This window comes from Peromyscus maniculatus, chromosome X, assembly GCF_049852395.1.
Source record: "Peromyscus maniculatus bairdii isolate BWxNUB_F1_BW_parent chromosome X, HU_Pman_BW_mat_3.1, whole genome shotgun sequence".
NCBI classification, from domain to species: domain Eukaryota; kingdom Metazoa; phylum Chordata; class Mammalia; order Rodentia; family Cricetidae; genus Peromyscus; species Peromyscus maniculatus.
Window position 1 is genome coordinate 27,014,780 of NC_134875.1, and position 16,487 is coordinate 27,031,266.

The 16,487-nt window shown below is 47.6% G+C and overlaps 1 protein-coding gene across 13 annotated transcripts in view; it reads right to left on the reverse strand.

Moving 5' to 3' along the window:
* Window positions 1-16,487, reverse strand: part of Bcorl1 (BCL6 corepressor like 1) — a 69,143-nt gene continuing 52,656 nt past the window's right edge. For all 13 annotated transcript variants that reach the window (XM_042269607.2, XM_015989945.3, XM_042269605.2 and 10 more), the window contains 4 exons: window positions 15,791-15,936; window positions 7,423-7,500; window positions 6,185-6,335; window positions 1-2,172 (listed from right to left, as the gene is read on the reverse strand). In XM_042269607.2, the coding sequence (XP_042125541.1) occupies window positions 1,890-2,172; window positions 6,185-6,335; window positions 7,423-7,500; window positions 15,791-15,936 (658 nt within the window). In that variant the 3' untranslated portion in view covers window positions 1-1,889. The remainder of the gene's footprint in view (window positions 2,173-6,184; window positions 6,336-7,422; window positions 7,501-15,790; window positions 15,937-16,487) is intronic.

The window sequence follows — 16,487 nt, forward strand, 5'->3', positions numbered from 1 at the left end:
TTTCAGTATGCAAGTGTTTTTGACTCCACAGCCAGTGGCTGAGAACGAAACATAAAGGGCAGCCAGAGTACACACCCAAATGCAAAACAAAGTCAAGGCCAACAGAAAACCAAATAAACCACACAGTATCGGAAATCCCAACACAACAGAGAAACTTGAAGTCCAAACCCCCTCAACTTTATATATATATGTGTGTGTGTATATATATATATATATATATATATATATATAACTTTGTTGTTGTTAAAAAGGGAAAACAATTGTTCAAAACCAATTGGGCAGGATGGTGGGGCTGTCCTACAGAAGGGGGCCCAGAAAATCCCCATGGGAACAAAAATCACACACAGTTAAAAGAAACAATGCTCCTAAATGGGTCAGGAGCCTCCAGAGAACAGATTGTCCCATCCCCAAACTGGCTTTTTTTTTTCCTTTTTTGTCTTTTTTTCCATTTTCTTCTTTTGTTGTTGTTTAGCACCTGTACAATAAAACTGTACCATCTCCATCCAGAGCCAACCACAGCAAGGCCCTCCTGCCTTTCGATGGTACATACTCTACAAGGATTGTTCGGAAAAATAGCAATCGGTAGAAAAATAAGAAGAGTGGGAAAGACGATGGTATGGAGGGGTGGGGCCATGGAAAGAACCCAAGCCCCTCCTCCCCCGACTCTCCTAGAACAGATCTAACACTTAGGCTTCTGAGGCCCCTGCGCCACTCACTCAGCTCCAAGTCCCCAAGTGGGTGTGGAGCCGGACTAGAGACTAGTCTCTGCCCTTGCCTAGTCAGTCCCAGGGCCCTTTGCGGACTCCAGAGGAGGAGAGCCGGGGAAAGGGGGCCGGAAGTCTGCGGTAGGGATGGCAGGGCAAAGGCTGGGAGGTGAAAAGGCTCAGTATCTCAAGATGGGGAGGGAGCCCAGGGTAGGCAGGGTGAGGCAAGGAGGGGCTGGGTACAGGGCAGAAGATGCCAGGACAGCTTCACCCTGTGCACTGTGAGCGAGCGAGCAGAGCAGTGTGAGGGAAGCACCCTCACCCCTGGGGCCCATTCTCACCCTGCCTTTATTAGGTAACTCAGGAACCCCTCTCCTCAGTAAACACTAATCCCGAGATGGCAGAGCTGCTACAAAGGGCAGGGCGTGGGCCAAGACTGGCAGGGGGTGGGGGAGCACCAAAGGCCAGGGATTTGCCCCCAGCCCCCCAGCTCTGGGCCAGCAGCAGCCAGGATGTTTAGTCATATGATGATGTCCCCCTAGCCTTCCTCACCCTGCTCCCTCCCCCGACTGGGGAAAGACGAGCTGGGACTAGTTTTCTTAGAGGGAGGGGGCATCCCCAAAGCTTATCCAGAAAGAAAAAGGAAAGGAGGTAAAGAAAGTCCCTCAATACAACAAGTTGTCTCAAATCGTCACAGTGATACAGACTTATCAGAAACCAATGAAACAATACAAATTAAATACTAATAAAATAAATACTATGGAAGACAGAAGAGAACAGGGAGACAGGGAGGGGCACTCGAGAGATTTGGGCTTTTCTCATTTCTCCTTAGGACGGGCCACAGCCACCCAGGTCCATGTTTGGTCTTGGTCATAAGCATAGAAGCCAGTCCAAGGGACCCTGGTGCCACCTTCCACCATCTCCAGACCTCTTGTCTTCAGAAGTGGAGTTCAACTTTCCACCCCCATCACCAACCACAACAACAGGGAGATGAGAACTAACTGTAACCCAAAACAACAAAACAAAACAAAAATCCAGTCACTAATGCTGGCATTGATAAGGCGGCTTCTTGTTGGTCCGTATTATTGCCTCATTCTGCAGTCTGGTGCTTGGTGGGGGAGACACGGGCGGTGGGGGAAGGGTGAACTCGGAGAAGAAAGAAGAACGGGGGAGGGGCTGTTTCCGTCAACTGCTCCAAGACTGGTATTCCACCTCAGACCCTAGGAGCCGCAGCAGCTCTGGCTCATACTGCACCAGCTCCACAGTCTCAGAAGAGCCTGGGGGAGATCTGTCCTCCAAGCTCCCAGGCCTCTCAGCGGGGGTCAGCAGCTGACTTGAGGCCACCTGCCGGTAGAACTCGGCCTTGGGCAGGGTGGTGATTTCAAGGTGCGGGAACCGGGCCTGGAAGATTCTTGAGGAGAGCTTCAGCCTCTTCAGGACATCGGTGAAGAGGAACCAGTTGCAGGGTCTGTTGAGAGAAAGATGGAGTTAGGGAAACAGGCTCAGGAGGAAGGGTGGGGGCCCCAGAAGCACCGTAGAAGGCCAGGGGGCCAAGTGACCCCCACTCCCATACTTCTGAGACTCACTGCTACCTCCCAGGAAAGCACAAGGTTTCTGGCATGAGGCTGGGACAACACACTACCCGCCCCAGCTTCTAGCTGAACATCCTTGAGTACTCACTCACCCCATGGGCTAGCTCTTCCATAAAGGGCAAGCCTGGGGAAACAGCTCTCTTGGGGCTTGCTTTCCCTGGGGCCTTAGCCTGCTACCCCATGGCCTGGCCTTTCCTATCTGCTGGGACCACTTGTTCCTGACCGACTCCAGGCAACCCTGCCTGGCTTCTGTCTCCTGCCGTAGCTCTTGCTCACTCCACTCTTCCTCCTAGATCTTCCCTCATGGAGGTGGAGCGTGGAGAAAGGCCTCAACTGCGGGTAATCCAAAAGGCATTTCTCTTTGGCTCTGGAATGCATTAGACAACTTTTTTCCTCCAGTGCAGCAGCAGCAGCAGCAGCAGCAGCAGCAGCAGCAGCAGCAGCAGCAGCGTTTCTGCAGGCCCGGGGCTCACATTACAGCCAGTCTGCCCTTGTGGAGCACATGGAGTGGGCGGGCCGCAGCCTCAGCTAGCTGGGAGGGGTGCTGCGAGGCCGGTCACCAGCCAAGCACTTCCATGGACTTCCATTCTCTCCGAGTTAGTGGTCCCAGTTTACAGTTCTTCCTCACAGCCACTCTCCTCTCTCCTCTCTCGGCTCCAGCCTTTGCCACTTCCGGGCTGTGCGACACTGCACCAGCCTTACACTTGCTCCATCTGTCCCTGTTGAATCCTTTCTCTTGAAGGGGGAGGGGACTACTAAAGCTATTTTAATACAGGCTTAAGTGCAAAGGTTAAAAAAAAAAAAAAAAGAGGTGCTGAGCAGAAAGTAAGACATACCCAAGAACATAGGTAAAGGTTTCTCAGAGTCCCTCGAATCCTGTTTTCAAAAATGAAAATCTGATCCTCCATTCTCTCACTGACTAGCCTTCAATGGCTCTTCTGTGCTTCCAGCAAAAAAAAAATACCAACTTGGGTGTCAGTGGTTGAGAGTATACCCTCATCATATCTTCTAGAGAACTCAAATTCAATTGCCAGCACCCACATCAGGTGGTTCATAACTGCAACTCCAGATCTGACACCTCTGGCCTTCTTGGGTACCTACGCTCATGTGCACATACCCACATGTGACTTCACACATACACACATAATTAAAAATAAAATAGTAGTCAGATAGGTGGCACATGCCTTTTAATCTCAGCCCTTGGAAAGCCGAGGCAGGAAAATCTGTGTGAATCTGAGTCCAGCATGGTCTACAAAGTAAGTTCCAGGTCATCCAGCAAGTTCTAATTCTTTAGCATGATATTAAGACAGACTGTCCAAAGATGACCCCAGTTCAACCTCTTCAACTCAGTCTCCAACTCCCCCACGTACACTCACCATGCTGACCCCTGTCCTACCAGGTCATTTTTAAAAATGTTATGTTTATGGATGTTTTGTCTGATATATGTCTGTGCTTTATGTACACACCCGGTGCCTGCAGAAGAGGGTTTTAGCTCTCCTGGAACTGGAGTTACAGACAATTGTGAGCTACCATGGAGGTGCCAGGGGCTGAACACAGGTCCTAGAAGCCACTGCTCTTAACCTCTGAGCCATCTCTCTAGCTCCCCTTTTTTAAGAGACAGCGGACCTCGTTATATAACTTTAGATCACCTGTGAATCGCTCTGTAGCCCAGGCTGGCCTCAAACTCATAGAGCTCGGCCTGCCTCTGCCCCCTGAGCACTGGAGTTAAAGGTGTGCGCCGGCATCACGTCTGGCTTGTGCTTTCTGTTGCAGTGCCTTTGCCCAGGCCGTCCCTCCCTATACCTGTCCTTCTTTAGCCCAGCTCAGATGCCATTTCAAACCTACAAGACCTCAAAGAAACTCCGTGTTCAGTCCATCTTCTTTCTATGGCCTCAGGACACTTGGTTCTCAGCCCTAGTATGATATTTCGAACAGGCTACAAAATCAACATAAACTGTGGTCTTCTCTGGTGCCTAAGAATAGAGCTCAAGATGGACTTGACTTTTTATTTCTCACTTGACATTCTTTTTACAATAATAAGCCTGCTTAGAACATTTAGTCTTTTATTAAAGTAAATTGCATACTTACCTGTCTACTACACTCGGCTGAGTTTTTCAAAGGCTAGAATTGTCTGTGCTGTGGATCTCAAGGTTTGATCCACTGCATAAAACATGGTTACGAAATCAATCACTCTACACAGTATTTAAAACACCTATCTAGCTGGGCATGGTGGCTCAAGTCTTTAATTCTAGCACTTGGGAGACTGAGGCAGGTAGACTGAGGTCAGCCTGGGCTACCTAGTGAATTCTAGGCTAGCCAGAGCTACATAGAGACCCTGCATCAAAAACAAAACAAAAAAAAAACCCACCCTCACCTATTTAGACTCATAGTCCTTTCCCCTAAAATCCAACATTTCTTCCACATACATGATAGCAAAGTCTGTCACATTATAAAATTAGAGAATGGAGTGCTCTAAGCTAAGAAGAGAAAGTGACAATCAATACCATATACTTCAACAATCTTTTTCAAAGAATGAAGATAAAAGGGCCGGAGAGATGGTTCAATGGTTAAGAACACTATTTGCTCTTCCAGGAGACCTGGGTTCAATTCCCACCACACGTGACTCAGTTCACAACTGTACAGACTCCAACTGTATAACTCCAGTTCTAGGAAATCCAACGTCCTCTTCTGGCCTCTGCAGGCAAATCACCCAAACCCCCTGGCTTATGGGGTGGCATGTGGCCCTTGGTTGTCCATGTTCGGTCTGTATCTAAAGCAAACTACTCTGGTCCTTTTACTGCCTGTGGCCTAAGATCCTGTTTCAGAGAAGGAGGTGCTGAATACTTTGGAGGAATTAATTAACTGTGCAACACTATATCCCAGAGGCCCAGTCCCTACCCTGGGATCAGCTGCTGCCCAGAAGAACAAGGAGGCTAAGAACAAAAGGGCAGCTGATCCTGCATTTTAAAAATGTATTTATTTTATATCATGAGGGTTTTCCTGCATGCATGCATATGCACCACGTATGTGACTGGTGTCTGTGGAGGCCAGAAGTGGGCATTGGATCCCTTGGAAGTGGAGTTATAGATGGTTGTGAGCTGTCATGTGGGCGCTGGGATTCAAATCTGGGCCCAAGTGCGCCGGACGGCTGAGCCATCTCTCTCTCCAGTGTCCTGAGCCAGTATTCTTATTCACCTACGGAGCACTTCCACATGCCGATGCACTGGAGAACGTATCAAAAATCCATGGTCCTGAAGGCTGACAAACTCCTTGAGTCAGAATTCAGTCAATTCGGAATCAACAAAGACTCAGTTGGGCTCAGTCTAATACCAGGTGTCAGGTTATACTCTAGTCTCCAAAGGATGGGGCTCCTCTGTAGTAGGCACAGTCACCTGAACCAGCAGTGCTGATCACCTTGTTGGTTTTAAGGCTATGAGAGCCTGTGCTGTGGATTGCTTAAGGATCCTAGTGGATCCAGAGCTATGGCAACCATATGCCTTGGCTTTTCCAAGAATCTCAGTTGCAAATATTTTGTCTAGCTATTCCCAGAAACCACAAAAATGTTCCAGAGATTCTAATAGTTCATCATCCCAAATATTTCCCAGATTATCGCCTACACATAGTAACAGCGCACAAAATTCTTCAGATTTGGGGGCCTGGAAATGTGAGTTGATAGTCAAAGTATAGCTCTAGAGATCTGTGAACCCTGAGTTTAGATGTAAATTCCACTCCATCTGGTCTGGAGGAGCAGGGCATCTTTCCTCTGCTCCAGCACTCATTCCCCAGGCTGCATTTGCCTCCTTCATAGAGCTCTTCCTTCCCTGGGAGGCGGGCCAGGGGTTGCCAGGACACTGTGACACAGTCCCTGTAGACTTCTCAGACACTTACCCACGGGACACTGACACTTGGAGGTTGTAACAAGGGAGAAGAGGCTTGTCTGAGAGTTCGAACATGAAGTCATCCTGTTCTGAATCGTCTCCTTGCTCGGTACTCCCAGGAGGGTTATGGAGGAGGTCACAGGCAAACCCGTCCTTTTTCTCTGTAAAGTGAGCAGCCAGGGGATCAGCTATAAGCACAAAACTGAAGGGAGGAAAAGCTCCAGCCAGACAAAGGGATACAAAGAGGCTGTTTAGGAGATAAATGCAAGGCCACAAGTCCTGGCTGGATTGACTATGGGCCCACATCCTTGAGGGGGCACATGAAAGTTCTGTTCTTGGAAGGAAATGTGCTGTGGCCAGAAGTCCATTACCCTTCTCCACCCTCTGCTTGGAAAAAGCAAAGTACTCTGAAAAGATGACAGCTCAGCTCTTCAGATGGAAGACAGAAGATACTAACTAATCAAGGACTACAGTAAAGCAAAACACCCATCCTCTGGCTACAGCCCCCCTAAGCCATCTCACTGCCTGATCCTCAAGAACTGGGAAGACTCAGAAGGTTCCTTTCCCCAACCAGTCACTTGGGTGTGGCACACAGCATTTCAGCCCAACCTGCTCTTAATCTTCAGTCCCTGGCTCATATTAGACAAATGCTGGATGATCACAGACAAAGGTGTGCTGATCGTCCTGCTGCGTGATGTTTGGGCCAGAGGGTTAAGGGCTCAGGACACCAGCAATCTCAACATCAAGGGCTGAGCCCTGTGTGGTGGCCCACACCTTTAATCCCTGCTCTCCTCTTTTTTCCCTGTTCTTGGAAGGCAGAGGCAGAAGGATCTCTGAGTTCCAGGCCAGCTAGAGTTACATGGTAACACCCTGTCTCAAAAACAAATAAAAGAAAACAAAACCAAACCCAGAGAAGAAAATAAAACAAACACAAGGGCTGCCATCACAGGGGCATAGTGCGGGGGAATAAAAGTTGCCACATTTCTACAGTGTGAGCACTATCCAAAGAGGTTAACACCAGGGTTTACACAGCACCCAGGGTGGGAAGTGGGAGAAGGCCGGGGAGGATGATTTTATGCAAATCCTTGTGGCATCTCAGGCTTCATATTAGTGACTGGAGTCTGAGGGGAAGGGCTAAAAGGGCCTAACCAGGTGAGGAAGGGCTGCCTCCACAGTGGGACTCCTACCTCCCAGAAGTGCTGGTGACCCATACCCAGTGCCCCGTGATTCTTCCCACTTAGAGCTTACCCAACACAGAACTGCTGTAAAAATCCCAGGATGCGCGAGGATCGCCTTCTGCCCTGCCCTGAAGATCCGAGAGGTGATCTGAGGAAGGAAGAGAAGGTGTGAGACAAGGAGGAAATCTGGAGGATTATCCTTGTGGGATTGGGGAGAGGGGAAGTGGGGGGGGGAGTCACAAGAGGGGCCAGGGGTGACAGGAAAGAAGTCCACTTCCTGCTCACAACAGACTGCAAGCAGGCAGGCAGAAGCCCCATGTAAGCCCACCGACATACGGAAAGAAACAAAACAAAACAAAACAGCCTCCAGTATTTGAAAACAGGGAGATTTCACTTAAAATTAGATTCCCAACTTTTTATTGAAGAAAATAGATAAAAATCCAAAGCTCTGGCAGTATTGCCTCTACATTCCTGTATGTCAACAGGTGGCTGGAAGAAGCTGGGACATGTCCAGTCTCCAGTCCCCACTGGGCCTCCTCTCTGTTTGACACATCAGCCGGAAGGCATGCAGCTTGAGGACCTCAGCTTCAAAAGGCACAGGACATTCCTCTACAAGCAGAATCCCACGCCTATCGCAGTATTAATATGCCCAATCGTGATCTATCTTCTTTAAAGTAAGGTAAGCAGCTACGGGTAGAGCTCGGTGGTAGAATGTATGCTTAGCATGTGAAAGACTCTAAGTTTAATTTACAGCTCAAAAAAAAAACCACACATAAAAGTAAAGCTAGGCATGGCAGCACACACATATGTTATCCCTACTACTCAGAAGGCTGAGGCAAGAGAATCAAATTTGAGGTTAGCCTGGGCCACCTACAAGAAACCCTGTCTCAACAAAATCAAAGCAAACCCCCTTTGCTTCTACCCAAAAGAGCTCAAGACAAGGTGCTAGAGAATGGCCCTGCAGGTTAACAGTGCTTGCTGTACAAGCCTGGTGACATGAGTTTGCTCACTGGAAGGCATGGAAAAACCTGGCTGAGGTAGTAAGCATTTATAGTCCCAGAACTCCAATGACAAGGCCCACAGTGGAGACAGGAGAATCAACGGAAAGCTCACAGATGAGCCAGGCTGGAGTACAGAGCAACAAAACCAGATTCTGCTTTCCGAGGTGCAAGGAGAGCACCAACACCCCATAATTTGTCCACTGACTTTTACACACATAGGGTGACACATATACTTACACATGAAAAAAAAACCTGAAGACAGATGTACAAACACAATTTTTATGCTCATGAATGGACATGGCTCTATTCACGATGGTCAAAAGCTGGAAACAGCCCAAAAGCCCAATGAATGGATAAAGAAGAATATTACTAAACCATAAAAAGGAACATTGATAGTAACTAAAAGAAGCCAGACACAAAAGGCCATATAAAAGGACAGAGTACCAATGCCACATGGACAAATCTTAAAAACATGATGCTAAGTGTAAGAATTAGTTACAAAGACCACATATTATATAATTCCATCTCAAGAAAAGGTCTAGACTAGGCAAGGCTAGTAAGACAGAAAGCAGAAAAAAATTTAAAAACAAAAAATCATGGAAAACCTTCCCATTTTTAAGGCCAAGAAGTGGTGGCACATGCCTTTCTTTAATCCTAGTGCTTGGGAGGCAGAGGCAGGGAGATCTCTGAGTTCAAGGCCAGCCTGGTCTACAGAGTAAGTTCCAAGGCAACCAGACCTGTTACACAAAGAAACCCTGTTTAAAAAAAAACCAGACAGAAAGCAGATTGAGTATGTCAGTGTTGGGGGAGGGCAGTGCTGAGAATAGAGCTGGGGTTTCCCTCCGTGATGATAAAAAACGTTCTGAAACCAGATATGGTGATAGTAACACCACACTGTGAATTGACACCATCCCATCACTTGATTGTCTAAAGTGGTTAAAGTTGAAGATCTTCTATGTATGTACTACCACAATTAAAACTTAAAAACCGCGGGGTGACAGTGGCACATGCCTTTAATCCCAGCACTCGGGAGGCAGAGCCAGGCAGATCTCTGCGAGTTCGGGGCCAGCCTGGTCTATACAGCAAGATCCAGGACAGGCACCAAAACTACACAGAGAAACCCTGTCTCAGGAAAAAAACTCGAACTTAAAAACCTACCTTTTGTTTCCTTGCTCTCAAGATGGACCCCAGGTCACCCTCAGCCTCCTTGTTTCCTAGCTAGGCATCAGTTAGTGAACAGGTTCACCTCGTATTCCCACGCAGATACAAAGCAGACCTACTGGCTTTCCTGACAAAATTCAGTGTGCTGTCTGCCAGTGCACAGTTCGGAAGTTGCCAGTGTGCCAAATAGTACAATTAGCAGGCTGACTAAGCTGTGGGTGACTGCCACCAGCTCTCAAGTAGCACCTAGGCAACAGGAAAGAAGAGTCCAAAGAACACAAGGAGGTAAGGGTGACCGCCTGCAAAGCCAATCCCAGGAGGAAGTTGGCAATTCTTTCCCCAAGGAGTGCAGCTTGTTTCCTCCACTGAAAAGTACCACTAGCATACACTGCCTCTGTTCCGGGCCAAGAACTATCTGTTCATGCAAGTTACCGAAGGCACTCCTTTCTTAGCCATCTCCTGGGACATGGAGAGCTGCTCCCATTGGAAAGGCACCAGGGAAAGTAGCAGAGTGGGGGAACGAAGTTGTGTAGATTGGACCTCTGCACACGACATATCAAACCTGAGGCCCAGCTGACAGACCCCACTCTTCTATACACTGTACTACCCGAGACAGGACTTCCTTCCAGAAGCGTCTGCTGGGTCCATGTCTATCTAGAATGAGCCTAGTCCTGTGCTTTGTCTCATGGGAAATAAAGGAAAGGAGGCCCTTGTTTTTAAAAAGGGAGGAACCAGGTCTATTTTCTTCACTATTGTATCTCCTGTGCTGCAAGTCCAGGGCCTGGTACCTAGGAAACACTTAACAGACTAGGGAAGGAGGGAGAGGAGGAAGAAGGGAAAAGGAGAGAATTATTATAAAGTGAGACACCAAAGTGCTTAAGCAGCACGCCAAAACATAAGCAAGCACTCTGCTGCCCCTGTTCCCCTACCCCCACGTCACACAAGGATTCCATGAGAACAGGCTCAGTTCACATTCCTGGGGCTCCTCACTAGGAACTGCCTTCAGAGCCCACGGCACATTCCTCTAATTCTCTCCACTGCCTGCAAAGCTTTGTCTTGCACAGGTGAACTTGCCTTTTTGAGATAGCCCAAAGTTAACTGGCATGAGGCAAGATGCTGAAGTTGGAACAGGCCTGTGAGTGGCAGACACAGGGGAGGAGTCACTTGGTGTAGCTTTGATGCACACTCCTCAGATGTGACTATCATCAAAATGAGTGGCCTTCTTTTTTTTTCTTATTCTTCTTCCACCCCCACCAAACTTTCAAGATCTTATCCTTTGTGTGAGAAAGTGCCCCGGGCCTACCCATTTCTCTCTCTCTCTCTCTCTCTCTCTCTCTCTCTCTCTCTCTCTCTCTCTTTTTGGTTTTTCGAGACAGGGTTTCTCTGTGTAGCTTTGCACCTTTCCTGGAACTCACTTGGTAGCCCAGGCTGGCCTCGAACTCACAGAGATCCACCTGGCTCTGCCTCCCGAGTGCTGGGATTAAAGGCGTGCGCCACTACCGCCCGGCTCCCATTTCTCTTCTAGGTACACATGCAACATAACTGACAAAGAGTAACAAGTATTTGTGCATGTATGATCAAAACTGCACCACTGACAAGCTACAAGATGGACACTGTGCAAATGGCTATGCGTGAATAAGCAGGTAATATAAATGGCATATATACACACACAATGGCATGTTATTAGTCAGGCATAAAAAAAGAATGTAGGGTTTGAGAGATGGCTCAGGGGATAAGAGCACTGACTGGATAAGGACCCAGCTTCAATTCCCAGCACCCACATGGCAGCTCACAGCTGTCTGTACTCCAGTTCCAGGGGACCCGACACCAATGCACATAAAATAGATAAATTAAAAAAAAAATTGGGCCAGATAGATGACTCAATGGGTAAAAGGTACCTCAAGCCTAATGATCTGAGTTCAAACCCAGGGCCCCACATGGTGAAAGGACAGACTCAATTCCCACAACTTATCCTCTGACCCCCCCCACACACAGAGAGGGTTTATGAATTTTAAAGAGGAGTGTAGTACTGAAATATGCTACATGATTATGCCAGACACAGAAGCCTCAGACTGTAGGGTTCCATGTATATGAAGTCTCAATAGGTAAATCCAGAGACAAGACTGCAGAGTGCTAAGTGTTAGGAGCAGAGAAGAAGAGATGATGGGAAACAAATACTTAGCTGGTCCAAAGTTCTATTTAGGATGATGATAACGGTTCAGAACTAGACAGAAGTAGTGGCTGGAGAATGCTATAAATGAACTAAAGCCACTGAACCGATCACTGTGTGATCATTACTTTTATGTGGCATGAATCTTACCTCAATGCCTTTTGATTGAAAGCACCCTCAGTCCCTCCCTCACTGTTAGGTACACATCCCTTGTTGCCATGTATGGAGTGGCAGCCAGTAGTTTCTCTAGAGCCTAGCATCCTTTCACACCCCTCCCGGCCAGCTCAGTCACCAGCTGAGGACATGAAAGGAGAAAAACTAAGAAATGAGATGTCTTCGACATGGGGTCATACCACAGAGGTCTCTGGCAGGAAAAACAAAAATCTGTGCTTCAGTGACCTTGAATGGTCAAAGGCTAACCCTTTCATCAGTGAAAGGCAAAGAAGTCCCATACTTTTTCTAATGCCTCAACCCAAACTGCACAGTTCCCGCCAATCTGTGTTCTTCCCCACAGAGGAGGAAAAATGGGATCTGTTTTCCTTCTCAGCCAGATTGGATGCTGCTCATTTTTCCAAAGGGTCAAAGGTAAATGAGTAACAGGCCTATAATTTGGCGCAAGGGGGAAGCCTTTCAAAGATCTCCTGGGGGTTTGGACAGCTCCATGCTCCAAGTCCTACAAGGAAGAAAGGGTTTACTATCTGGCTTTTAGCATCCAGAAGCTAACAGAAGCTCAGTAAATGGATGGGCGGAAGAAGAAAAGAAGTAGTGCTACACTACCCTTCATGAGCTCAGGAGAAATGGGCCTTGGCTGGAGTCAACCCAACTTAAGGAAGTCCACATTTATAACCAAGTCAGTCCCCTCTCCTTTACTTAAAGGAACACTATAAATAGTGACGTTCCTTTGGGGACTTAGAAGAGTTCAGTCACAGGAAACCATTCAGAACTGGAGGAGCCTTGCATAGTGAGAAAAGCTGTGCATGAAGTACAAGTCAGATGACCACAGAAAATGGAGCCCCGAGCATCCTACATGGGTTTGCTTCATTTTCTGCTTCTGCTAGGGGAGGATGAGACAATTCATCTCTGGAGCACCTGGCCAAGCAAGTGCTTGAAGATGAAAAGGAGAGCACTTTTAAAGGTTGTAGCCAGACAGGTGAGTGGAAATTGAAAACACAAAAACAAAACAACCTCCATCTCAAAAGGCCCAAATAAATAAACATGTCCAAATTCCATGCATATGCATCTAGATATAAGGTCTAGCATTGGAGGAGTGCTTCCCTACTCTCCCACCTTATGAACATCACCCTACCCTGTGGTTCCTGAGGAAGCAGTGAGGTAGTATCCAGGGATGAAACAGAAGAGAGGGACTGCTCAGTTTGAGGCATCCAGAGTCCCCATCATGAATGCACTCAATGTCACTGAATTAGTCACTTGAACTTTGTTATATTAGATGAATTCCATTGCCTTTTGACAGACAAGGGTCTTGTTGCTCATGTAAGTAGTACATGCTGGCCTGGAACTCACTGTGTAACCCAGGACAGCTTCACGAGCCCAGCAATCTTCCTACCTTAGCCTCCTGCCTCTGGCCAGTGCTCAACTTCAGGTGTGTGACACACACACAGCTATCTCACCTTCATTTTTAAAAAAGTGCTATTTATCACCTGTTCAGCCACTCCTCATCAAAAGAGCTATGGGGTCTAAGTCCTCTCCGCCTGGGGGGCCTGCTGGCTCCTACAAATGCCTGCCTCCACTGGAGGATCATGTCAAGGTCTGAGTCTAGGTTGCTAGAACTTTCCCTAAACAAGAGCTCTGCCCTTACATGGAGAAGTGTTGCTCCAGTCTATTAACACTCCTTGGAGCATGACCTCCCTACCCATGAATTGAGAAACATGTGACGAGACCTGAATAAAGAAGCCCAGATAGGCAAGAGTACTGGAGTTTAGGAAAGTCTCCTCTGGATTCTACAACACGAACGAGTACTTTAGTTAGGAAAGGGGGTGTCAAAAGGCTAGCTATATGTCAGTGAGATGTCACAGTGGCTAGAAGTGCTTGCTGCACGAGCCTGGTGACCTAACTTTGAGCTCCTAAAAGTTGTCCACCCACCTCCACATGTAGGCTGTGGCATTCATTCATGCATGCACCCCCACACACACGTTTTAAAAATCTTTTTAGCTGAGTGTGGTGGCACACACCTTTAATGCCAGCATTCAGGAGGCAAAGGCAGGTAGATGTTATTTAAGAGAAAGCTTCCTATCTCTGAGTTTGAGGCTTGCCTGGTGTACATAGCAAGTTTCAGGCCAATCAGAGCCACATAGTGAGACCTTGGCTCAAAGTCTTTTAAAAAGAATACCTAGGAGATTGGTATGAGTTTATAGAAATATAGGAGAAGAACTGCTTATTTCTCATTTTTAGCCAATAAAAATAGTGTCAATCAGGTGTCGGGGTGCATGCCTTTAATCCTAGGCAGAGGCAGGTGGATTTCTGCCAGTCTGGTCTACATAGCAAGTTCCAAGACAGCCACGACTGCATATACCCTGTCTCCAAAAAAAAGTGTCAACATTTAAACTCCTTTGGAGTTTTAGAGAAGAGGTCAGGAATGAAAAGAGAGTTCATTTACTCAATAAAGTAGCCAGAAGTATTAATTTACTTGACTTCTACTTTGCTGAGGGTACTTTCTAGCCAGAGAGTTCCCCTCCCATTAGACAAGTTATGAAATACAAAGCTTCATGAAATGCCTTCATTATACTGGCATACTCTAGATGTTAGTGTGTACATGGTCCTGGGAATCCAGAGTTCATCTAAGACAGAGTGAGCAGGTGGGAGGATGCTACAGACGCTGTACCCTCAGGGTGGCTCTGCTAAAGTGAGTACCAGTCATCATCGGTCCAAGTTAAGTGATTAATGAAAAGAAATCCCTAAGTGGCTGGGGGAAAGAACTGGAAAAGGAAGCCTCCAGTCCCCCACCCAAGGTCAGTCAGGCTGGAAGCCTGGAGGTTGGCTGAGCTCAAGTCAAAACCTCCCTAGGTAACCTGTCATCCATCCCCTTGCCTCCCTGTAGCCTCTACAATATAAAGGTAGTATTCCCCGTCTCTTTCCCCTTCCGTGGGAACCTTTAGTACAGGTTCTCTTAGTTCCTCCATTAACAGCTACTCAGTGAACCTTTCTTAAGTAAGCATGACTTCCTACCTGGGAACCGAATACTGCATCCTTTGCAGGGACAGTTGGTGACTAATGGGGCCAAAGCTTAGGTGAGAGGAGGGAACAGACTGTTCTAGCACAGCTGAAGCCTGTGAGGAGGGTCATAGCTGCAGCACCCACCACTCAGGCAAGCTCAAGGACTAAGCCACGTCGTCACAAAAAGTTAAAGGTTCCTGCGATAAAGTCAGAAGGGACTGACGCTGAGCATACTCAAGCTAGATTCCCCTCTTTCCTTCCTCCATCCCACCTGACCAACTCAGTCAGAGTAACCTGCCTACCTGCAGACACACAGTGCTACCCACGAGAGAAAAGTATCGATGTGGTTGGTGGCTTCTGCGCCTGATTATGGGCCTGAACATGACGCTTCCCTAGAAGATGGAGGGTGGGGAAGAGAGAGGGAATGGAGAGAAGGGGAATATTGGAATGCATAGGAAATATCAAAGTTACCATGGGAAAAGGGCCATGAGGAATAAAGCTTCAGAAAGGGTCTCAGAAGTACCTCTTTAATCACAATCAAGGAGAGATTGCAGAAACAGCAAAATGGGGATTATCTGTTCTCTACCAATGACATTCCATTCATAGCACAGGTCAATGTATCTTGCCCCCAGCTAAGAGTATATAGCCAACCTCCCACCAGGAGGCCTGCTCCAGACACCTAGTGGTGAAATGAGTCCCTGTGGGAGGTTAGGGCCTAATAGAGGTAGTTATGTGGACACTCACAGCAGGGGGCTTTTAAAAGTAACTAGAGATTCCTAAGACACTGAAGGAATATGTGAGGAGGGAGGACACCCCTCATGGGGGCTGTCTAGGACAGAGTTATTGAAGAGCCCCACCACTACCACCACGACCACAGGTTGAGGAGTCCAAGGCCAACCCTGATGATTCTGGATGTAATTCTGGTCCATGCTTACCACTGAGAAAGCGCTTCATGTTATCACTGCTGGCCAGCTTCATGGCTGTCTGACCCGAGTAGGTAGCCAGTGTGGGATCAGCTCCATAGGATAGCAAGAGCCAGATGGTCTCCAGGTTGTCATTGACCACAGCATCATGAACTGGCCTGTGGAGGTCATATAGAGTCAGTGAGACAGTACTCAAGGGCGGGGGGGTTAGGCTTCAGCCTACCCAATTAGGGGGAGGGGAGATGATACTGTGGTGACCTCAGGATATCCTCAATGCAATGTGGGTAAGATTCAGGGAAGAGAAGTCACTCCTGGCCTGCAACTCTTATCCTATCTAGCCATGTCTTTATCTTCTCTGTATCTCTTTTTCTTCTCTCCCATATCTGCCTCTCCTTTATGTTCCCCTGCATCTGCAGACAGTATCTAGAGCACGGTTTAGATCTACTACTACTTCAGCAGAGAACAAGGTGGAAGCTAAAACGAAAGCAGATGTGGGTGGTTGTTTAAGAAGGACCCAGATGACTGCTCAAGGGCAGGGATGTGTAGGGAGGCTCCATACCAGGTAGCAGCCAAGCAGAGCCTATACATTTTGATCTGGGTCCTTCTACTTGGAATGCAGCATCCTTTGGAACCTTTCTGAAGCAGGTCCTCTGAGGAGAGTGGGTGTAACTTCTCCAAAACATAGTGAGTGTTTATGTTTGTGTATGTG